General features: G+C 44.2%; 1 protein-coding gene across 4 annotated transcripts in view; it reads right to left on the bottom strand.

Annotated features, from left to right (window-relative positions):
• Positions 1–19894, bottom strand: part of LOC306924092 (rho family-interacting cell polarization regulator 1-like) — a 108399-nt gene that overhangs the window by 16863 nt on the left and 71642 nt on the right. For 3 of the 4 annotated variants that reach the window (XM_079502434.1, XM_079502433.1, XM_079502431.1), the window contains exons 7-17: positions 16161–16310; positions 14949–15012; positions 13701–13744; positions 13329–13454; positions 11923–12071; positions 10872–11004; positions 5248–5373; positions 4344–4510; positions 2899–3542; positions 1703–1842; positions 182–306 (exon numbers count right to left, since the gene is read on the bottom strand). In XM_079502434.1, the coding sequence (XP_079358560.1) occupies positions 182–306; positions 1703–1842; positions 2899–3542; positions 4344–4510; positions 5248–5373; positions 10872–11004; positions 11923–12071; positions 13329–13454; positions 13701–13744; positions 14949–15012; positions 16161–16310 (1868 nt within the window). The remainder of the gene's footprint in view (positions 1–181; positions 307–1702; positions 1843–2898; positions 3543–4343; positions 4511–5247; positions 5374–10871; positions 11005–11922; positions 12072–13328; positions 13455–13700; positions 13745–14948; positions 15013–16160; positions 16311–19894) is intronic. The other variant, XM_079502432.1, reaches the window with a different exon arrangement.

The following is a 19894-nucleotide window of genomic DNA, read 5'->3' as shown; positions in this document are numbered from 1 at the left end:
AGCCTGGGGGGGGGCCTTGAAATTAAACTGTTTGAGAATCACTGCTAGAGTCTTCTCTTATAGGGGTCACTGGCATATCATTTCGAATGGGGGTCCGCAGGGCTAATGAGTGTCAATTTGGGGGTCCTTGACATGAAAAGGTTTGAGAACCACTGCTCTATGAAATGGCCATTTCACTTACCTGGTCTTTCTACTTGTCTTCTTGTCCTCCTCTTCCTCGTCGGAGCTGTTGAGGAAGTCAAAGCTTCCCAGAGCTGTTTCTACCGTGAGGCTGGCCACGCTGGGTGACCGGCTTTGGCTGCCACCCTGCGCACGCACACACACACGCACGCACGCACGCACGCACGCACGCACGCACGCACGCACGCACGCACGCACGCACGCACGCACGCACAGACACACAGACACACAGACACACACACACGCGCACACACACACACACACACACACACACACACACACACACACGGAAAAGAGGAAACATGAATTTCATAGGACATCAATGATATACAGCAATCATTTGACATTGTCACTAGTAGCCTACTCTTGTATAGGTAGGGGCGATTTTGGTTCCCAAAGTATAATAGACTGTAAATGTTTACAAGCGTTTTGATTGGTCGGTTGACAATTGGGCCCTGTCTGAGTCAGTGGGGAGAGACTCCGGTATGACTCAAAGGATCTGCAACACTTCTCTTTTTATCCACTGACTGACGCATCTTATAGCCGACTCTGGAGAAGGTGAAATTTACTTCAGGAAGAGGCAGGAAGGTCCCCACCCTATTCCTGCACCCCAGGGGAACGAGGCTTTCTGGGAAGCTTAGTTCCCTCCCTCACTTGTTCTGGCCTGGCTCTGTTTCTGTCCAGGACAGACCACCCTCTCGAGGTATTTTATCTATCTTGGTCAATAGACAGACACAAATAGGACAGGAAGTTGATCCAGTCCCTCCAGTAAGGAGGAGTCCTAACTACTGGGCTAGAGTCACTTTCACTTTCACATTATAGCACTAAAGCTTTAATTGATCAGCAGATGAAGAATAAATTATCATTTGTAACACATTAACTCACTTGGCGCAGATAACGCCTTTTGACGCCTCCCGGTCCAAACGCCCTCTGCGCCGAGTTCGCCTTTTGACGCCTATTTTAATGTCAATTGATTACGGTTCACAACGGTGTAACACTCGATTACGGTGCGATGAAAATTCCACTGGCTTATGCCGTCTATGGGGACGCAATTTTTAGAATCATAATATCTCAGAATCTTCTTTTTGGCTCAAAACAAGCTTGATTTGCGGCTTATTTCTCTAAACAATATGATCCCAGGTTACAAAATGTATGTTTTGGGTGAAATAAAAAAATATTGCGGCACCCGTTATGGTGCATTATCCGTGCAAAACAAATTGTAAGAAAGGTGATGGGAAGGTTGGATAGCCGAAACGTCTGTCATTCGATATTATAAAGAATAAAACCTAAAATGCAGTCTTGGTGTGTGCGACCCATCACCTTTCTTACAATGTTGAATAGCCAAGGCTCAAATCTGAAATGACAGATTTCGCAGTTTTAATGGGTTGAAATGGCAATTTCACTTCCACGCCAAAAGTAGAATATGCTAAATGCTTGTAAGTACATAGATGGCCTGTAACAGCACTATTGTTTTTAGTACATGAAACTCATCCAAACAAAGCCTCCCCCTCTATCTTCTCACCTTCAGCGTAGCTTGCAGCAGCCTCACTTCTTGCTCCAGGAGCTGCAGCTCAGGGAACTGTCCTCTGCAGTCGTCCAGAGATGAAATGACCGCTGCCAAGGCCTCTTCCACGCCGCTGTCCACCGACACCTCCTCCCCTACTGATTGAGTGAATATACTTTATTAACCCATTTAGACCTGAGGACGATTCTACAAATGTCTTCTAAATCCTGACAGTTTTCTGAAAAACCCTATGTTTCTATGTCAGTCGTCAAACATTTTCATGTCAAGGACCCCCAAAAATATATGTAATTGGCCACCGACCCCCATCTGAAAATATGTTGTTCCAGGGACCCCCTGGAACTACACATATTTAAAAAATAGCTGCTCTACAAGCTCGTATCGCGGCACTCGGTGCCACGCTATGAGCTTGTAAATCTGCTATTTTTCAACTGCTAAAGTATAACACAATGCTTAAAACACCAAAAGGGGTTCCCGTCCTTAGTGGTGTAATGCAGTGTTGAGGGAGTTCCAGGGAGTCCCCAGCTAAATCATAATTAGGAAAGAATGAGTGAAATAGACACTCGTGCTTTTTAAGGTGTAATTTGGGGCCCTAAAGATGAATACAAATTTAGGTAACAATTGCTATGCATTCCAATAAGCTTTTTAATGTGTTATGATAAAGTTCATGATTATTTTTATAATCATGAACTTTTTCATTACATGCGTTATAAACATGGGATACATACCAAGTGTTACCATATATATAAGAAAGGCTAGATGGCTCACCCGCGCTGCTGGCCAATAGAGAGTGACACCGCTACGTGGCGGCCATCTTATTCGGTGCAGCTCACTCACTCATAACATTGTCTAAGGGGCATGTACTTAACTTGCTCAATTGTCAACCGATTTTCAAACGGTTTGGTTTGTTATAAACGTCAGAGACGTCCGCATACTTATATGCGTTTATATGACGTTCATATAAAATATAACATTAAGCAAATAAGCATCCTGAATCAGCCACGTTGATAACGTTTGTAATAAACCAACCCGTTTGTAAATACGTCAAGATTTGAGCGAGTTATGAGTATTTTAGTTTGAGCTGCCATAGAATATACTGTACTGTAGCACCTCAGCAAGATGGCCGCCGGGTGAACTATGTCGGAGACTCCGCCTTGAGTCATCTAGCCTTTATATATGTCTATGGTGTAACGTACCTTCTCCGTGCTCTGAACCTGATTCGAGCTCAGGCCTCTCCTCGGCCTCCACCACCACGCGGTGGGCCACGTAAGCCCCGTCCTCAGTGGTCTGTGAGATCGCGCTGGGCTGTGAGAGCGCACTGGGCTGTGAGAGCGTGTCAGTGCTCTGTGAAAGCATGTCAGTGCTCTGTGAGAGCGTGTCACGGTCCACACTCTCCTCCACTCCCTCCCTGTGATCTTCGGTAACTTCAACCACAGCCACATGACAATCCGACACGTCGTCCTTTGCGTTATCCACCCTGACGACAACACCCTTTGGCGATGCTGCTGTGGTGGCGTCGTCCGTGGCGACGGAGATCCGTGGCGCTTCGGGCGTTCTCGCGGGTGATTCCGTTTCAATGTCATTGACCGAGACGGCGGCGGATTCCGCCAAAGACGAGACCTCGGACGATTCCGCCGTGGCGGACCTGTCCGTCAGAGCGCAGACGCCGTCGGCGCTGCTCTCGCTGATGTGGCTCAGTGAGCGCGAGTACGAGCGAGAGGCCAGGCCGTTGTTGTGCACGCTGGCGCCACCTGCTGGTACGGACGACCGTTTCCCAGAGTCCTCTTCTTCCTCTTGTCTGGGTGTTGCTGTCACAGGGACTGGAAGCTCCTCTTCCTCCCTTTAAATACATCAATAATAAATAGTAATACAACTTTATTTATATAGCACCTTTCAAAATTGCAATTACAACGTGCTTTACACATTCAAATAGGAATATAAGCAGCAGAAGACATTGCAATAAACAGCAATATAATAAACAGCAGCAAAATAAAAAATAACAGCAGCAAAAATCAACAAAATGAATACAAAGTATTAATAGGAGGCACTGAAGGCTAATCTAAGTCTGTTTTCAGAGAGGAGTCGGACACCGAGTCAGCACGCTTGATCTACAAGGGCAGTGTGTTCCAGAGTGTAGGCGCTATCAACACATTAATCAGTACAAGCTATGGATATATGGAGCGTTTCAGATACACGTTTATGTCAAATACAAGTAAAAATAAGTCCAAGACTTGCTTTGCGTTTAATTTTTTGTATCACTTGCTTTGCGTTTAATTTTTTGTATCACAATATTTGTGACCAAAAATATTGATAATTAATATCAATATTGTGATGATATTGTTTTCAAAATATATTTTTTGATAAATAATCATCAATAATGGTTGGAGGTGACGGAAGCTTTTGAGTGATTCTGCAGTTCTTCTAACTGCAAAGGCTTTGCAAGGGCCTTTGCAGGTCCAAGGGGACCCGGAAAAAAGCTTGAGGAACACAAAATAAAAACGCATGGGTTCACGGGGAGGGGAAACAATGATTTAATTAATGTATATGCCTGTTCTGATGAAGATTAATTACACTTGTTATCTGACAACAATGACAAATGAAAACAAAACAAAACAAAAAGAATAGAAATCAAATAAAACACCTGAGCTCCTCTGCTTGCTGTTCTGTCACAGTGGTGGTGGTGTGGACTTTGTGGGAGGACTTTGGCGTTGAGGAGGCAGAGTCTCTGGGACTGAACGTGATGTCAACCGGAGGCGTGGGACTTCCTGTTGCAGCCGGCTGCATTTCTGGGGTCACCACCGCCGATGGCTTCAGAGGGAGGAAGACACACAAAAAATCCCCTTACTTGAGAAAACGTTTTTTTCCAGTAATTTGTAGGCTACTCTGTCTGACAAAGGAGTTGCGGTGAGTGTTCTATCTATGGTCGTTATGCAAAGTGCGTAGCCGTAGCCTAGTGATGGTCTATTGTTATATAGCCTACACACCAAGCTGCTAGTGAGGCACAGTAGTTAACACATATTACCAACCCACTCAGAATGGTGAGAGCAGTCAATACACAAACATTGTGCACACAATGGAGATGGCCAAATTGAAAAACTTGAAATATCTCACGCACCCCTGTTCCGATGCCACTGAACAAGACCATACATACACATTCAAGTTCATTTGTGTAGGACACTAAAGCCCAGACCACAATGATATGCAACAACTTTCGAAACCCTATATACTTGGTTGCCTGGAGTCCCGCAGCGGCAGGACTCTACACTACTGACGTTTCTGTTTTCACTTTACATTAAATATTTCCGCTGAAAATAACCAATCGACAAGCTCACAATGTGTCACGTTGCGACGCATTGTGAGCTATTTTCTGCCAAAAGTGTTCCCCACAACAGGGATGCTGGGTTTAAGTATAGTTATATTAAGCAGAGACGATTAGACATCAGAGATGACCACAAGGGAGAGACGGAGGGGAGTAGAGAGATGAGAAAAGAGGGAAAAGGAAGAGTAGAGCATAAGAGCAGAAGACAAAGGATATAGTTTGTTACCATGTGTTGTGAAGAGTTGCGCAGTCCTCCCGCAGACAACTGAGGACTGGAGGAATCATCTGACGACTCCGATGAGTTAGACCACGCTGTTCCGTTCTCCAGCTCTTCATGACGACGGAGCATGTTCTACAGAGAGAAGTGTCAAGATGAAGCATGTTCTACACTACAGAGAGGAGAAGTATCAAGGGATGTTTAAAGTCCTGTAAAAGGAGGGATGAGGGACACATGGACAGGTCAGAAGACTGGTGGTGACGCCAACATGAATTAAGATAACTTAATTCACTCAAATGTTTTCATATGGAGGACCCCCAAATTGATATGCATTTGTCCACCACGGACCCCCATCTGAAAATATGTTGTGCCAGGGAAAGAAAATAATTGTGTTAAATAATTCTCAATTATTGTCCCGGATGGCTGTCGTATCCACTATCCATCTAGGCACATATAGGCTGCTAGTGCCGCCTGACAGCGTGTCGCGGGTTCGACTCCCGATCCCGACGACCGGTGCTGCGAGTCACTCCCCATCTTTCTCTCCTCATTTCCTGTCAGTCTACTGACTAGTCCACTTGCCCAAATGTGCTGACCTCAACACATTTGTGATGACGGCTATGGCCGTTTTTAGCCCAACAAGTGTTTTTTGTGCAAAACTAATGCTTGGAATGGATTCAGCATCATGAACACCCGTAGTTTGACACGTCACTAATGAGCCTTTTGCCGTTTCAGTGTACAAGCCGTTTGTACTTAGACATGCATGGCTTAATCTTTGAGACAAGCATATGGTAGCTACTGGCAGGATCAACCAGGTAGGCCTCCTGGTTCCTTTCTTCCTATCTTCAGTGTGTACAGGGTTTGATGAGGGCCCAGGTAGGGGTTCTCAGGGGATGTTGAGAACTCTAGTTTTCGCCGGCTGCCGGGCGCAGCTGCAATAATAACTGTGGGGCAGGCCATCTAGAGTTTGAATCGACAGGTGGGCCTGTTGAGAACTCTAGTTTTCGCCGGCTGCCGAGCAAGGACGCACTAATAACTTTGGGGCAGGCCCGTCTAGAGTTCCAAATTTGAATGGACAGGTATAAGTCAAAAGGGAGACATTGACGAGGAAGGATGGATGGGGAAGGATCAACATATGGAATGCCAGAACAGGTTCTGACATATATCCATATATGGAGATCTAAGGGTTTGAGGTCAGATGTAGAGTTGCTGGCCAATATTGATGACATCAGGGATCTCCATATATGGGCTTAACTGCGACAGCAGGTCGCATTTACTATGACATCAGGGTCTCCACATCTCCATCCCTGATGATGTCACATGATGTCACGAGACCTGGGCACCATATATGGTGCCTGACACACTGGCGGGAAATGCACGATTCCATAGTTAACTGGTGTACTCAATCGTTTTTCTATAACTATCAATGAAGGCAGAAAAAGGCCCCAAAATATCTTTAACAAAAATCTCAATTATTAAAAAATATCCAAACATTTTCAATACTTTTCAACATTTTTCTAAAATAGCATCGAACATCTAACTATTTGATAAAATACGGATAAAGTGGTTGAAATGATTGTGTTTGTGTTGCTATATTAACTAAGAACCACTGACAGTGTCTCATCAAGATGACCTCACTGTACAAACAACTGCATGGAAACGCCTGAATATTGTTAATAAACCTTAAGCTAGCCATTGTAAATGTGAAATGAACCAATACTGAACAACTGCATTGATTATTTCTCACCTAAAATATAAGAGGTGTTTTTGTTGGACCGTCTGTGTGAAATAGAGTTTGTTGTGTGTGCAGTGAATCGTGTAGATGCCACTAATGGCTTTACACTGTGGGTAAGATTTCTTCGCCACAATAGGCAAAATAATTTAAATATAATTATTATCTAGCATAATATATAATTCACAAAGCATATTAGCAAAAACATGAGTCTCTGTGGCCTGACTTTGAGTACCGTGACACTACTTGTGTGATGATCATTTTGGCTGTCACGGCCAGGAAATGAGTTGACAGGAACAGGAAGCCAACAGCTCCATCCACCACCATCTCTCCTGTGCCAGGGACGGGGCCTGTGTCTGATAAAGCCGTCGGTTTTGGCAACAAGTCTCGACAGACTGTCAGCTAGCGAGCTAATATTAGCTAAACTAACAAAGCCCTAAAATGCTTGCGCAATTAGTCAACTAACAGCCCCTCTGGTCAGCTCACACTGTGGACACACTCCTACTCTCTTAATTATCTCACAGCCCTGGGCTCTGATCCGTCAATTATCACCCGGGCGACAGACTGGAACTGAATCCTTTCAGCGGCATTCACTCATGCTAAATTGCTGAGTAGGTTCTATCAATGCACAGCGAATGGCATAGATTCAGGGAGTTATTGATTGATTCTGAAATTGGAACCCAGAAGACAATTACATTCTGTCATTGGACTCACTGGCTCTCTTACAAATAACTAATAGATGGTCCTCTTAATTGTCTTATCTTGACCCATTTTGGGCAGGAACCCCTTTTGGTGTAAGCATTATGTTATGCTTTAGCTATTGAAAAATAGCAGATCTACAAGCTCATAGCGCGCCACCGAGTGGCGCGCTACGAGCTTGTAGGTCTGCTATTTTCGAAAAATCGAAGAACGACTGACATAGAAACATAGCTTTTTCAGAAAACTGTCAGGATTTAGAAGACATTTATAGAATCGTTCACAGGTCAAAATGGGTTAACCTGGCATACACCCTGCTGCCTGGAGCCTTCCCTGGTTTTGTACCGTTCTGCCTCAGTGACTCATGACGACTTGAGATATTACGCAAGGTCAACCAACTGGAAATTGCCTTCGTACCAGTATTCAGTTAAGTAAACCTTGCTGAGTAGGCCCACTTCATATTCGTAAAGACTACCCTATCCAGGACAAACCTTGTATTTCCATTGTATGTTCTCTCATACAGGTCTTTTTGTGAACTTGGAACTAATTCAGAGAGAATGTTTTGTCAATACAAAGATGCGTGTTGCAAGTATTCCTCAAAGTGGACTTGGTGACAGGCGGTGACTCTAAAGCACATGCATAGTTCTAAAAAAAAAAAGAAAGAAAAAAGGTTCTGTTTCATGTTGTTGGACATGCTACTGTATTGGGTTTCGCTAAATCATGTTCAGTTTTGTCCATGTTCAAAATCCCAACAAGAAAACACAAGTCCCTAAATAGGATTCTGGTTAGTAGTACACGTTACTAACTTTATTGCACAAGGATCTAGATCAACACAACTTACTGCAATGGCTAGTTCCACAGGATTCTGTTGGGCTATATGGGCTCTATCTCCGTCCATGCTAAACCCCTCAAACTTCTTTGCCTTTTTTAATACTAATTCTAAAAACATTTTTGAATAGTTAACAGTTTCAGGACCCCAGACGGAGATCACCGTCAAGTTCAAGTGCACAGTCAGTTGCCCGAGACGGAGATTGATAAATAGGACGGAGATTAATGATATCAAAACCGGTCGCATCGTTCCACAGCCTAGGAGCGCTTGTTGCCCAATCCTCGGTGTTGCACAACAGTGACACGTCATCGAAAATGTTCCCTGCCTGTTTAGCGGACGAAAACGAAAATCTTAAAACGTTCATAACTCGCGATCTAAATCATCCCGTCTAATTATGAAAAAAGATCCTGTGTTAGACGGCGCTCCGCGGTCCAGTCGCTAGTCGCGATAGATTTATTCTTACCTCCCGTTGTTGTCGATCGACTCTAGAGTGGTGTGGCTATTGTTAGCTGCTACACAGACATTCACAACAACTTCCGGTCCTAAGGGGTTTAGCATGGACGGAAATAGAGCCCCATGTTCTCTAAAACTCAAGACCATGCATCTATACTGCAGTGGGTAGTTCTGCAGCATTCTATTGTAGGTCGTAGGTTCTGTAAAACTCAGTGGGTAGTTCTATAGGATTCTATTATAGGTCGTAGGTTCTGTAAAACTCAGTGGGTAGTTCTAGACTTCTATTATAGGTCGTAGGTTCTGTACAACTCAGTGGGTAGTTCTACAGGATTCTATTATAGGTCGTAGGTTCTGTAAAACTCAGTGGGTAGTTCTACAGGATTCTATTATAGGACGTAGGTTCTATAGAACTCAGTGGGTAGTTCTAGACTTCTATTATAGGTCGTAGGTTCTGTAAAACTCAGTGGGTAGTTCTACAGCATTCTATTATAGGTCGTAGGTTCTGTAGAACTCAGTGGGTAGTTCTACAGGATTCTATTATAGGTTGTAGGTTCTGTAGAACTCAGTGGGTAGTTCTAGAGGATTCTATAATAGGTTGTAGGTTCTGTAGAACTCAGTGGGTAATTCTAGACTTCTATTATAGGTCGTAGGTTATGTAGAACTCAGTGGGTAGTTCTATAGGATTGACTAAACTCTCTACTCTAATCACAACTTACGGCAGTGTGCGGCTGGGCGGGGGGGTGGACGATATAAGAGCCACTGCGGCTCAGCTCGTCTCTGTCTCGGAACACAAACATCAATGTCCAGCACCGCTGGCCAATGGTCAAGCTCCGTGGCAGTGACTGCACGGCACACAGCCAATGAACAGCCATGGGGGAACAAACGGGAATGGAGTAGTTAGGAAGGAAGCTGGAAGGTTGTTGGTGATTCAAATGAAACACCACCTCCAGCTGAATGTTGTAGATGTAGCCTGGGGCAGCAGGACCCAAGAGCTTTCACCAAGCATCACATTTAATCTAATTACTGGGGTCCAAGCTATTAGGAACCCACAGAAAAATACATTCACAATCTTGTTTAAGAAGGATGGCTCTTCCTTCCCTTCCTTTGGCATGTTCTGCACAGTCTTGCAGAACATGGCAACCTAACATGTCGCTGCTCGTACCTGTCCTGTATGAGTGAGTGACAAATCAATGGCTGTAATATGAATCCCTAAGGTACAGTATATTCACACTGGATACGGAAACAAACCCACAGTTTTTATCTCCACATACAATCAAACGTACTTCACAATCTCACTAAAGCCACTATTATACAAGTGTGTGTGTGTGTGTGTGTGTGTGTGTGTGTGTGTGTGTGTGTGTGTGCGTGCGTGCGTGCGCGCACGTGCGTGCGTGTGTGTGTGCGTGCGTGCGTGCGTGCGCACGCGTGTGTGTGTGTGTGTGTGTTTATGCTTGAGAAACCATAAAACATTTTTTACAATGGTTTACAGTTATACTACCAAGTTTAACGGTAGTTTATGGCAGCATTATGCAAAAATAGGCTACTGTAACTGTGTGCGTGCAGGGACACTTTGCCGCCATTATAAACTTCTCTGTACTGGGCTTCTATCGATGCGAACACCGTTTAATTGGGAGACTCACCAACGGCAAACGTAGTAGCTGCTATAACTGTAACTATAACAAACAATAACTGTCCTAAAGTTTCTTGGGAATATGAATGAGGTTTATGACTTTGTGACACTAGATAGGAACGTATCGATCGCAACGTAGAATCACAATATAAATGGAAATGGCACCCTAGATATCGAGATCAAATCGAGCTGTAAGTGAATCGTTCCACCCCTATCAGCAACCCTCACTAACTAAGAGAGAGAGAGAGAGAGAGAGAGAGAGAGAGAGAAGGGTGGGCAGTGGGGGTCTCACGTACATAGAATGCCTGTTCCCGTAGCGACGGGGTGTCGGGCGGACTCTGGTTGAAGATCGTCGAGAATCTCTTGTTGACTGTCGGAACTTTGTTGACCGTGCTCGCCAGCGACGTCTGGTCGTCCTTATCAAATGGACTGAGAGTTTGAAAGCAAGGGGGGGTGGGGGGAGGGTGTAGGTTCAGGGAAAGGAGTGTGCAGGGATAAAGAAATATATCAATGTATAGTTAAAGTGAAGAAAATACAATTTCTGTGGTCTGCCAGATGGTAGAAAGTAATGAATGAATGAATGAATGAATTAATTAATTAATTAATGAATGAATGAATGAACGAATGGATGAATGAATGCATAAAGAAACAAATGAATTAGTGTGGTTGGCCAAAGGGCAACCATACTTGCAATTGCTAATCGCGTCATTCTAGTTGTGATTGTAGTTGATTTATATACCAGTGGTTTTCAACTATTTTCATATCAAGGCCCATTATTTATTTGGTATTTGAGCCACGGACCACCATTTGATGACATTTAGCCTCTCAGACCCAAAACTTTGAATACTTTATCAGATTTTGTCCATGCTGTATTGATCTTGGTACCATTAGGAGAGATAACAGAAAAAATAATAATTCTTCGAACTCGTAAAATGAAACCAAATGGACCCGTAAGGGTCCATTTGGTTTCATTTTAGACCAATAATATAAGGGTCGGCCTGGGCCGTGGCTCAGCGGTCCAGGCACCTTGGCTGGTAATCCAGTCTGGCAGTGTGCCGCGACTCCCGATCCCCACGGCCTTTACTGCATGTCTTCCCCTCATCTCTCTCTCCCCATTTCCTGTCAGCCTACTGTCTGTCCCTCCATAAAAAATATAAAATAAAGGCGAAAGCCACAAAAAAAAAAACATTTAAAAAAAATAATATATAAGGGTCTGTTTGGTTACAAACTCTCCATTTAGCATGGGGACCACCTGGAACCCCCTCAAGGACCACTGGTGGTCCCCGGACCACTGGTTGAAAACCACTGACTTATACTGACTGAACAGATAAATAATGCAGTACTCACTTCCACGTGACCTCCAGACTTAATTTAATTGTCCCCAGGTCGTTAATGTCCACAGCCACAGTCTGGGGCAGAGCAGCAAACAGGTCCTTGGTCTCGCACGACACGCTCCCTACGACCACGTGATTGGCCAAGCTCTTCAGCTCCGTCACCTGGGAGACCACAGAAACTATTAGAAACTTTTGCAGCCCTGCTGCTCTAATTGTTTAGTTAATTTCAACTGTCACGACAGTGGAGAGACACTGATTTGAGAGGGAATGGAAGACAATGGAATGGCATATGAGCCATTTGAACCGAGGACGACACTAACCACAACAAGAAAGGGGCCATGAGAAGCTCTTGTTTACCTTAGTTTGAGCTATAAGCTATTTGTGTTATTAACCCGGATGAACGGACGCTGGACATTCGGTTGATCGGTTTGAACACACAGCGTGTCGATAAAGTGCCCCTCTCTGTGGACACAGCCCCTACAAGGCATTCCCATATTAACATAATTAGATGTCATGGCATTAAAATATTTACTGTATTGGTAATTCACAATTCTCTACACTTTACAAACAAAAAGTGTACACACTGACTAATTTATTGATATGTTTGCACTCATATTATACCTCGTTTTACCTTGTACCTTGTTTTTCCTCGTTATATATATTTTTTTCTTCTTCTGTTTGTTTTTGTTAAAGGCAATCTGACATAAAAAAACGTTTTGTAATTTTCTTTTTTAGGTTTTCTGAGCTCAATTGCGCCCCAAAAAACATGAACTTTTAACATTCAGTAGATTTTGTTCTGGGGTTTTGGGGTTCTGGGGTTTTCTGGCTCAAACAAGTGCTCTGATTTGCCTGTGGAGTGTGAGGTAAGACTCCACAAATCCCATATTATGACATAGGAATTTGCCAGCAGATGTCACTGTTTTTGCCTGTTTTCATTGCAGCTCAGAAGGCTTCAGAACACACAGAGAAAACCCCAGGCCACCGAAAATCCACTGAATGTTCAAAGTTGGATTTAAAGTGACTGCAGTTAAATCCCATTTAGACCTGAGGACGATTCTACAAATGGCTTCTAAATCAGTTTTAAGACAGTTTTCAGTGGTTCTCAAACTATTTCACGTCAAGGACCCCCAAAAATATATGTAATTGGCCGCCGACCCCCATCTGAAAATATGTAGTTCCAGGGACCCCCAGAAGAAAAGATTTTAGTTAAAAAAAAAAAAGGTTTTCTGTGAAAGAATATATATTTAAAGATTTGCTGCACATTTTCGCGATTTTTCAAAAATAGCAGATCTAAAAGCTCGTAGCGTGGCACTCGGTGCCGCGCTATGAGCTTGTAGATCTGCTATTTTTCAATAGCTAAAGTATAACATAATGCTTAAAACACCAAAAGGGGTTCCCGTCTGGAAGACAGACACTCACCTTGATAGAGAGGAACTCTGTGATGAGAGGTAGAAAGACCATGTCTTCACTGTCCCAAACCTGCTTGGCGTTCAGCTCTATTCTTCCTCTGAGCTTCCACCTCTGTCGGCCATACTTCATAAAAATCTGAACGCACGCACGCACACGCACACGCACACGCACACGCACACGCACACACACACACACATTATGGGCTGGGCTCTATTTTCATCCATGCTAAACCCCTTATCCCTAAATTACTTTTCCTTTTTTACTATTTTTTACCTAGCGAGAGAGAGAGAGGGAGAGAGAGAGAGAGAGAGAGAGAGAGAGAGAGAGAGAGAGAGAGAGAGAGAGAGAGAGGCAGCAGTAGGTTAAGAAGAATGAACCAACCTCATATTGGTCTCCGGCACACAGCCTAGCAAATCCAGCCAGACCTGTAGGACAGAGAGAGACAGACGGTCACACATATCAACATTTCTCTCATAAATTACTGGCACAACATGGTAGCCCTGATCAATATAGCGGCCCATAGCCACTTGAACCCTATAGCAAGCAAACTCCCTTTCTGGGCATGAAATAAAATGGCATACAATGATTGTAGATCTGCTATTCTCTGCAAAGATGTGTGGTGTAATAGGGAATGAAAAACAAACAAAAAAAGTGTTGTACCCTTCCCTTTTTTTCTTCTTTCTAATTATTTGATCGGCCCAAAACGTTGTGTTTATTGTCATGATTTGTCACAACAATAGTTGGCTTTGTCCGAGGCTGAAAATGTCTTAAAATAAATACTTTTTGAAACGTCTATGGGAAAAACTTATAAGACAGGCCCATAAGACTTACTTGTCTTATGGGCCTGTCGTCAGGGCTGTGACGCTCTGTAGGATTTAAGTCGTTAAAGAATAGCTAACCAATCAAGGAGAACAGGAGATTGTAGAGGAGAGGAGGGGGCAGGGGGCAGTGTTGAGTTGGACAGCACAACTCATTTTTGAGTTTTAGTCCGTTTTTTGAATAAATTTTTTTTGTCACATTTTAGTCATCTGAAAAGTTTTAGTCTAGTTTTAGTCGATATACAGTTGATTTTGTCAACAAAAATGTATGTTGATGGCGTCATAATGGCAGATTTTACACTTGCATGCTGAAAATAGCTGATCTGCATTGTGAGCTTGTAGATCATTTATTTTCAGAGTAAACACCAAACATGAAATGACTTGTCTTTTAGTTCTACTGGATCTCTTCTCCACTAGTCGCTCCCTAACATTTAGTCTAGTTTTTATTTGTTGATGAAATTGTCAATACATTTAGTCTTAGTTTTAGTCAACATAGCTTAGTTGTTATTTATCGGTAGTAGTCGGCACACATTTTTTGTCAGTTTTTAGTCGACAAAATGAACACTAGGATGGTGGGGGGAGGAGAGGAGGACAACATTAATGGAGAGAAGGAGAAGAAAGGGAGAACAGGGATAGAGAAGGGGAGACTACAGGGAACTGGAGGGAAGACGTGGAGAGGTGGAGGAGGAGGACATACCGATTATAACTCCATATCAAGACAGGAATGAGAGAGGTAGTGTGCGTGTGTGTGGGGGGGGGGGGGGGCAGACAGATCAGTGAATTCTTCAGCCCTCCTTCATTCCTTCCTTACCTTTCATCTTCAGATGAAACTCCCCCAGCTGGTTCTCCAGCTCGCCCTCCAACACACACATGTTCTGGAGGGGAAGGTGTAGCAGAGGAAACCATTACAATGTAAACATGTATAACTTAGTATCAACACCACAATGTTTAGGTTTTCACATCGATGGAATGAAAGCGATGTACGCACACACGCACACACGCACTGTGCACGCACGCACACACACACACACGCACGCACAGAGAGCACCTGTAATGTGTCAGGTTACATTCCTATTTTCTCTTTGAAATGGAGCTCTACACCTGTCTGTTTGTGTCTGTTTCTATCTCCACATCACTCCATCCCTTATTTCCCCCCTGTTCCACTTCACCTCCTGCCCCTACTTCACCTCCTAAAAATGTCCAAGATCTTCCAAGAAGAAAACTAGAAATGCAGTCTGTCGAGCTGCCAACATGCGCTTTGCACACAAGTTGGCCATGAATGGCCTACTTGTACGCGAGCAGAGCGCGCAACTTACTTCTGACTCTTGTCAACTTAACAATCCCCCCCTGGTCGCCCAAGTAATCTCAGTGAAGTGAGGTGCAACTATACATGTATTGTTATAGTTACTGTACCGTACCGTACTGTACTCTGTACTGTATTGTAGTGGACTGTGCTCTGTACTGTGATTATTTTTGGAAAAAGTCTTGAACGTCTTTGAAACATCCGTACCCCCATGAACGTCTTTGAAACATCCATACCCCCATGAACGGCCAGGGTGCCGGCGAGCCTCCCCGTGTCCGAAACAGTGAAGAAATGACAGAGTTACCGCGTGGGGATCCTCGGGGGGCGGTGTGTGTGTGCGGTGTGTGTGTGCGGTCGGTCGGTGTGTGTGTGTGTGTGGTGTGTGTGCTTGACATGAAATTGTTTGAAAACACTTGGTTGCATGCTGAAAATAGCCGATCAACAAGCTCACAACGCATCGCAGCGCATCAAAGCTTGTAGATCGGTTATTTGTGAAAAATCAGCTATTGTGTAAAATCAGTAAATCAACCGTAGATTTAGTCGACTAAAATCTCATGATATTTAGTCAACTAAAGCTAGACTAACACTAAAACATTCCAGGTCACTAAAATGTGCCTAAAAACTAAATGAAAACTATTCAAGAGACTAAAGCTAAAATAAAAATTTGCTGTCAAAATCAACACTGCTCTGTATGTACAGTACCAGCTCCTCTCTCCTTACCTCTGTGTATTCCTTGTATCCTTTGTTGGCTTCGGACAGACTCTCCCTGGCCTCCTTGCTGCAAGGCGAGGCCGTGTAGGCCTTCACCATCTTGTTGGCTCCATCTCGGAGTCTTCTCTGCAGACAGTACGCGTCGTAGAGCTCCTCGATCTGAACACATGTACGGTAAATTAGTTAAGTACAGTAAGCAGACTAATACCAGTAAGACGCATCCGCCTGGGTGACGGCAGACTGTTGGGCGAGCGCTGGCGCTTTGGCATGGGGGTGTACAGGGTTTTATGAGGTCAGATCAACATATGGAATGTCAGAACAGGAGCTGACCTGTTCTGAGCTTCCATATGTTGTTCAAATATGGAGATCTAAGGGTGGCAGCGGGCGCCCTGAGTGTACAGGGTTTGATGAGTGCCCAGGTAGGGCCGGGCCTTCATTTTCGGGCTCGTTGAGAACTCTAGTTTGGCTGGCCAATATTGATGACATCACGTGATGTCACAAGGCATGACCATATATGGGGCGTGATTGACTCACTGACTGATTGACTGAACCGACGATTTCATAGTTAACTGCAACCTGCGGTCGCGGTCAATACACATAGTAAAATCCTCAGTGTTACTAACTCAGAAGAGAAAACAATATGCGCTCCTGTGAGTGCGGGTCTCTCTCCACCTGGCCGGGTTGCCTAACCCAGGGCCAAGCCCCGGGCACCGAGAGGAAGCATTGAAGCAAAATGGACATGCTGCTGGCCGATTGTAGGTACTGCAGCTCAAGCGGAACCGGGCCAAAAACATGAACGAGCGAGCCAAAACTCGTTCATGACTCGCACACACATGCACGCACGCACGGTGCTCATTCATTTTTTCGGCCCGGTGCTGTCTTTTTAGGCCCAAAATGGGTGGAGCCCATCTCTTTCCCAACCTGTAACCCACAACTGTGGGTCCGACAGACTCGACACCGGGCACTACACTCCCTGTGGGGGTGTGGAACGTGTGTGTCGAATTTAAAGTTGGTGGGGCGAACGGTTCTCGAGTTACGTGGATTACAACCGTACACACGTACAGATCATCATCATTTATGCTATATTGATAATTCTCATCAACAAAATGCACTAGTCTGCGTGCATATCTCACATGAGTAGCAAATACTGTACTCTTCTGAACTATTCTGCCAAGAATGAGAACGGTAGCCTAGATACCACAAACTGTACAGGAAATGCAGGAAACCTATGTCAATTAGTTTCCCGAAAAATGTAACACTATTATCTATATCTGAACATAGCTATTGTGTCCGGCCTTTGGCCATCCAGCCTGGTGGAGACAATTATGTAATGATTGCACAGAACTCAAAACACTCAAAAAAATAAAGTGCTTACAAAACAAGAGAGCTTTTAACAGCTTCTTAAAAACAATCCACTAATTCTGCATTTCTTGGAACTAAAGGGAAGACGGTTCTGGTACAGGTATGTTCATTCTAGTGGCTGAGATGGCATTATAGTGAGCTGGTTCCACCTTAGCAAAAGGTTCAGTTTTGTACACTCAGAGTTAAGCTAACTAACTTCCAGGTGTTTGCTGCATAGACATGCAAGGACAAAGCAAAGAACAATGAAAAGAGTTGTCAAAGCACGTCAACATTGCTTTCAACGATAATTCATATCGGTGTCACTGAATTTAGCGGACTTGTCATCATATCAAATTCAATATTTTAAGAAGTTGTAGCAGATCTGCAAGCTCTTATCACTTGTGAGACAGCATATTTCTCTTCTGGGTCTCGAGTCTCTTGACTCGAGCTAATTAACATTTGGGAACCAGTGCGTTTGGAGGGTGCGGAGCATTCTGACGACTCTCTCTCTGACTGCATTATATGTCACTGTGCCTTCTGGGAGTCTAACGACCTCAGAGAGAGAAGTTAGCGCTGCCACAACCCAGAGCAGGCAGCTCAGCTGACTGCAATGCAGTCAAATCAAACAGGGCAGTGCTAGAGTCCTTTATTACGTCCCATTGGCTTCCTTCAGGGGCAGTGAATCGCTGCCTGGCACCAGGGCTTTGGTGCAGTATGAAAGAAGAAAGATATAAAACTGCTAAGCGGGGGGGTTTCACTCAGATGTTTTGTTATTACTTGCGCAAGCAGAGCGTGCAAGTCATGTTTTCAGTCAGGTGCTACGATGCGCATGTTTGGGGCCAGCACATGTTATGACGTCATATGCTGGCCCCAAGCTGACCGTGCAGGTGTGTTTTTGTCATGCTACGAAGCATATGTCCCATGACGTGATGAAGATATGTACCAATGTCCCTTAGAATGCACGTGATATGATGTCATACGGACATACGGAAGCTGACCGTGCAGGTATGTTTTCCGTGAATCGTGATGAAGATTATGTACCAATGCCAGGGTATAATTGGTTGACGATGGTGACGTAATGATGATACGTTTCAGTGTCAAGTACATACGCATCAAACCACCCAGCCGATCACATTATACCACCAACCACTCAGAAAACTACATATACATACATATAGACATGTACACATATATGGACATATGAGCATATGACGTGATGAATATATGTACCAATGCCAGGGTATAGTTGACGGTGACGTAACGATGTGTGTGTGTGTGTGTGTGTGTGTGTGTGTGTGTGTGTCTTTCTGAATCAGCACACTGTCAAGGCAAGGCTTTCACTGGTAATATCATGCACTACAGCATGTCAGGTAGACAGCACGCACGCACGCACGCACGCACGCACGCACGCACGCACGCACGCACGCACGCACGCACGCACGCACGCACGTCACACACACACACACACACACAAAGCACTCTATCTTCCTCTTTCTGTCTCCTAATGTTTTAGGATGCCAGGTGCAGCCAGTAGAATGTCCCCTGGGCATTACTCAGAATCAAATGGAAAGATAAAACACACACAGACAGCAGCTAAATATGTCTACTATTTTATGAATGCAGGAACATTACTTCCTCTCCATGTATCTGCTTTCTTTCTCAGGTCAGAGGACCTGGGGAAAGCCCCGTTCCAGGACCATGCTACTTCGCACGCACGCACGCTCACACTCACACACACACACACACACACACACACACACACACACACACACACACACACACACACACACACACACACACACACACACAAACACACTCTCTCTGACAACTGGGAGTTGCCCAGTACATTTATAACATTTATAAATCGCCCAGCTGTAAGGGATCCCATGATCCCTTACAGCAGGGTTTCTATAGAGTGCCTTGACGTCCATGGGTGTCGCAGAATACTTTGATAATATGTGACTTTGTAAAACGGCCCTGCGTTGCACTGTCGCCAAAGATAGCAGATCTACAAGCTCACAACGGCTTGTAGATCTGGTATTTTTGGCTAATCCCCCCCAGAACAGGGATGCTGGGGTTCATGTGCTTAACCCCTTCAGACCTGAGATCAGATTCTAAAAATGTCTTCTACATCCTGACAGTATTCTGAAAAAGCTATGTTTCTATGTCAGTAGATCTGCTATTTTTCAATAGCTAAAGCATAACATAATGCTAACACCAAAAGGGGTTCCCGCCCAGAATGGGTTAAACGTCAAATATAAAGTTATTTACATTCAATCTTTCCTACTGGAAACTGATCCTTGCATGTTTTCCTCGTGACATCATAGCCTACTGTAAATGGTAAATGGTGCATTGATATAGCATTTATCCAAAGCGCTTTACATATAGATGGTGCATAACAT

The sequence above is a fragment of the Electrona antarctica genome (genome assembly GCF_951216825.1).
Source record: "Electrona antarctica genome assembly, chromosome: 5".
Classification (NCBI taxonomy): Eukaryota; Metazoa; Chordata; class Actinopteri; order Myctophiformes; family Myctophidae; genus Electrona; species Electrona antarctica.
The sequence above is the reverse complement of the archived record's forward strand: the minus strand, read 5'-3'. Positions and strand labels throughout refer to the sequence as shown.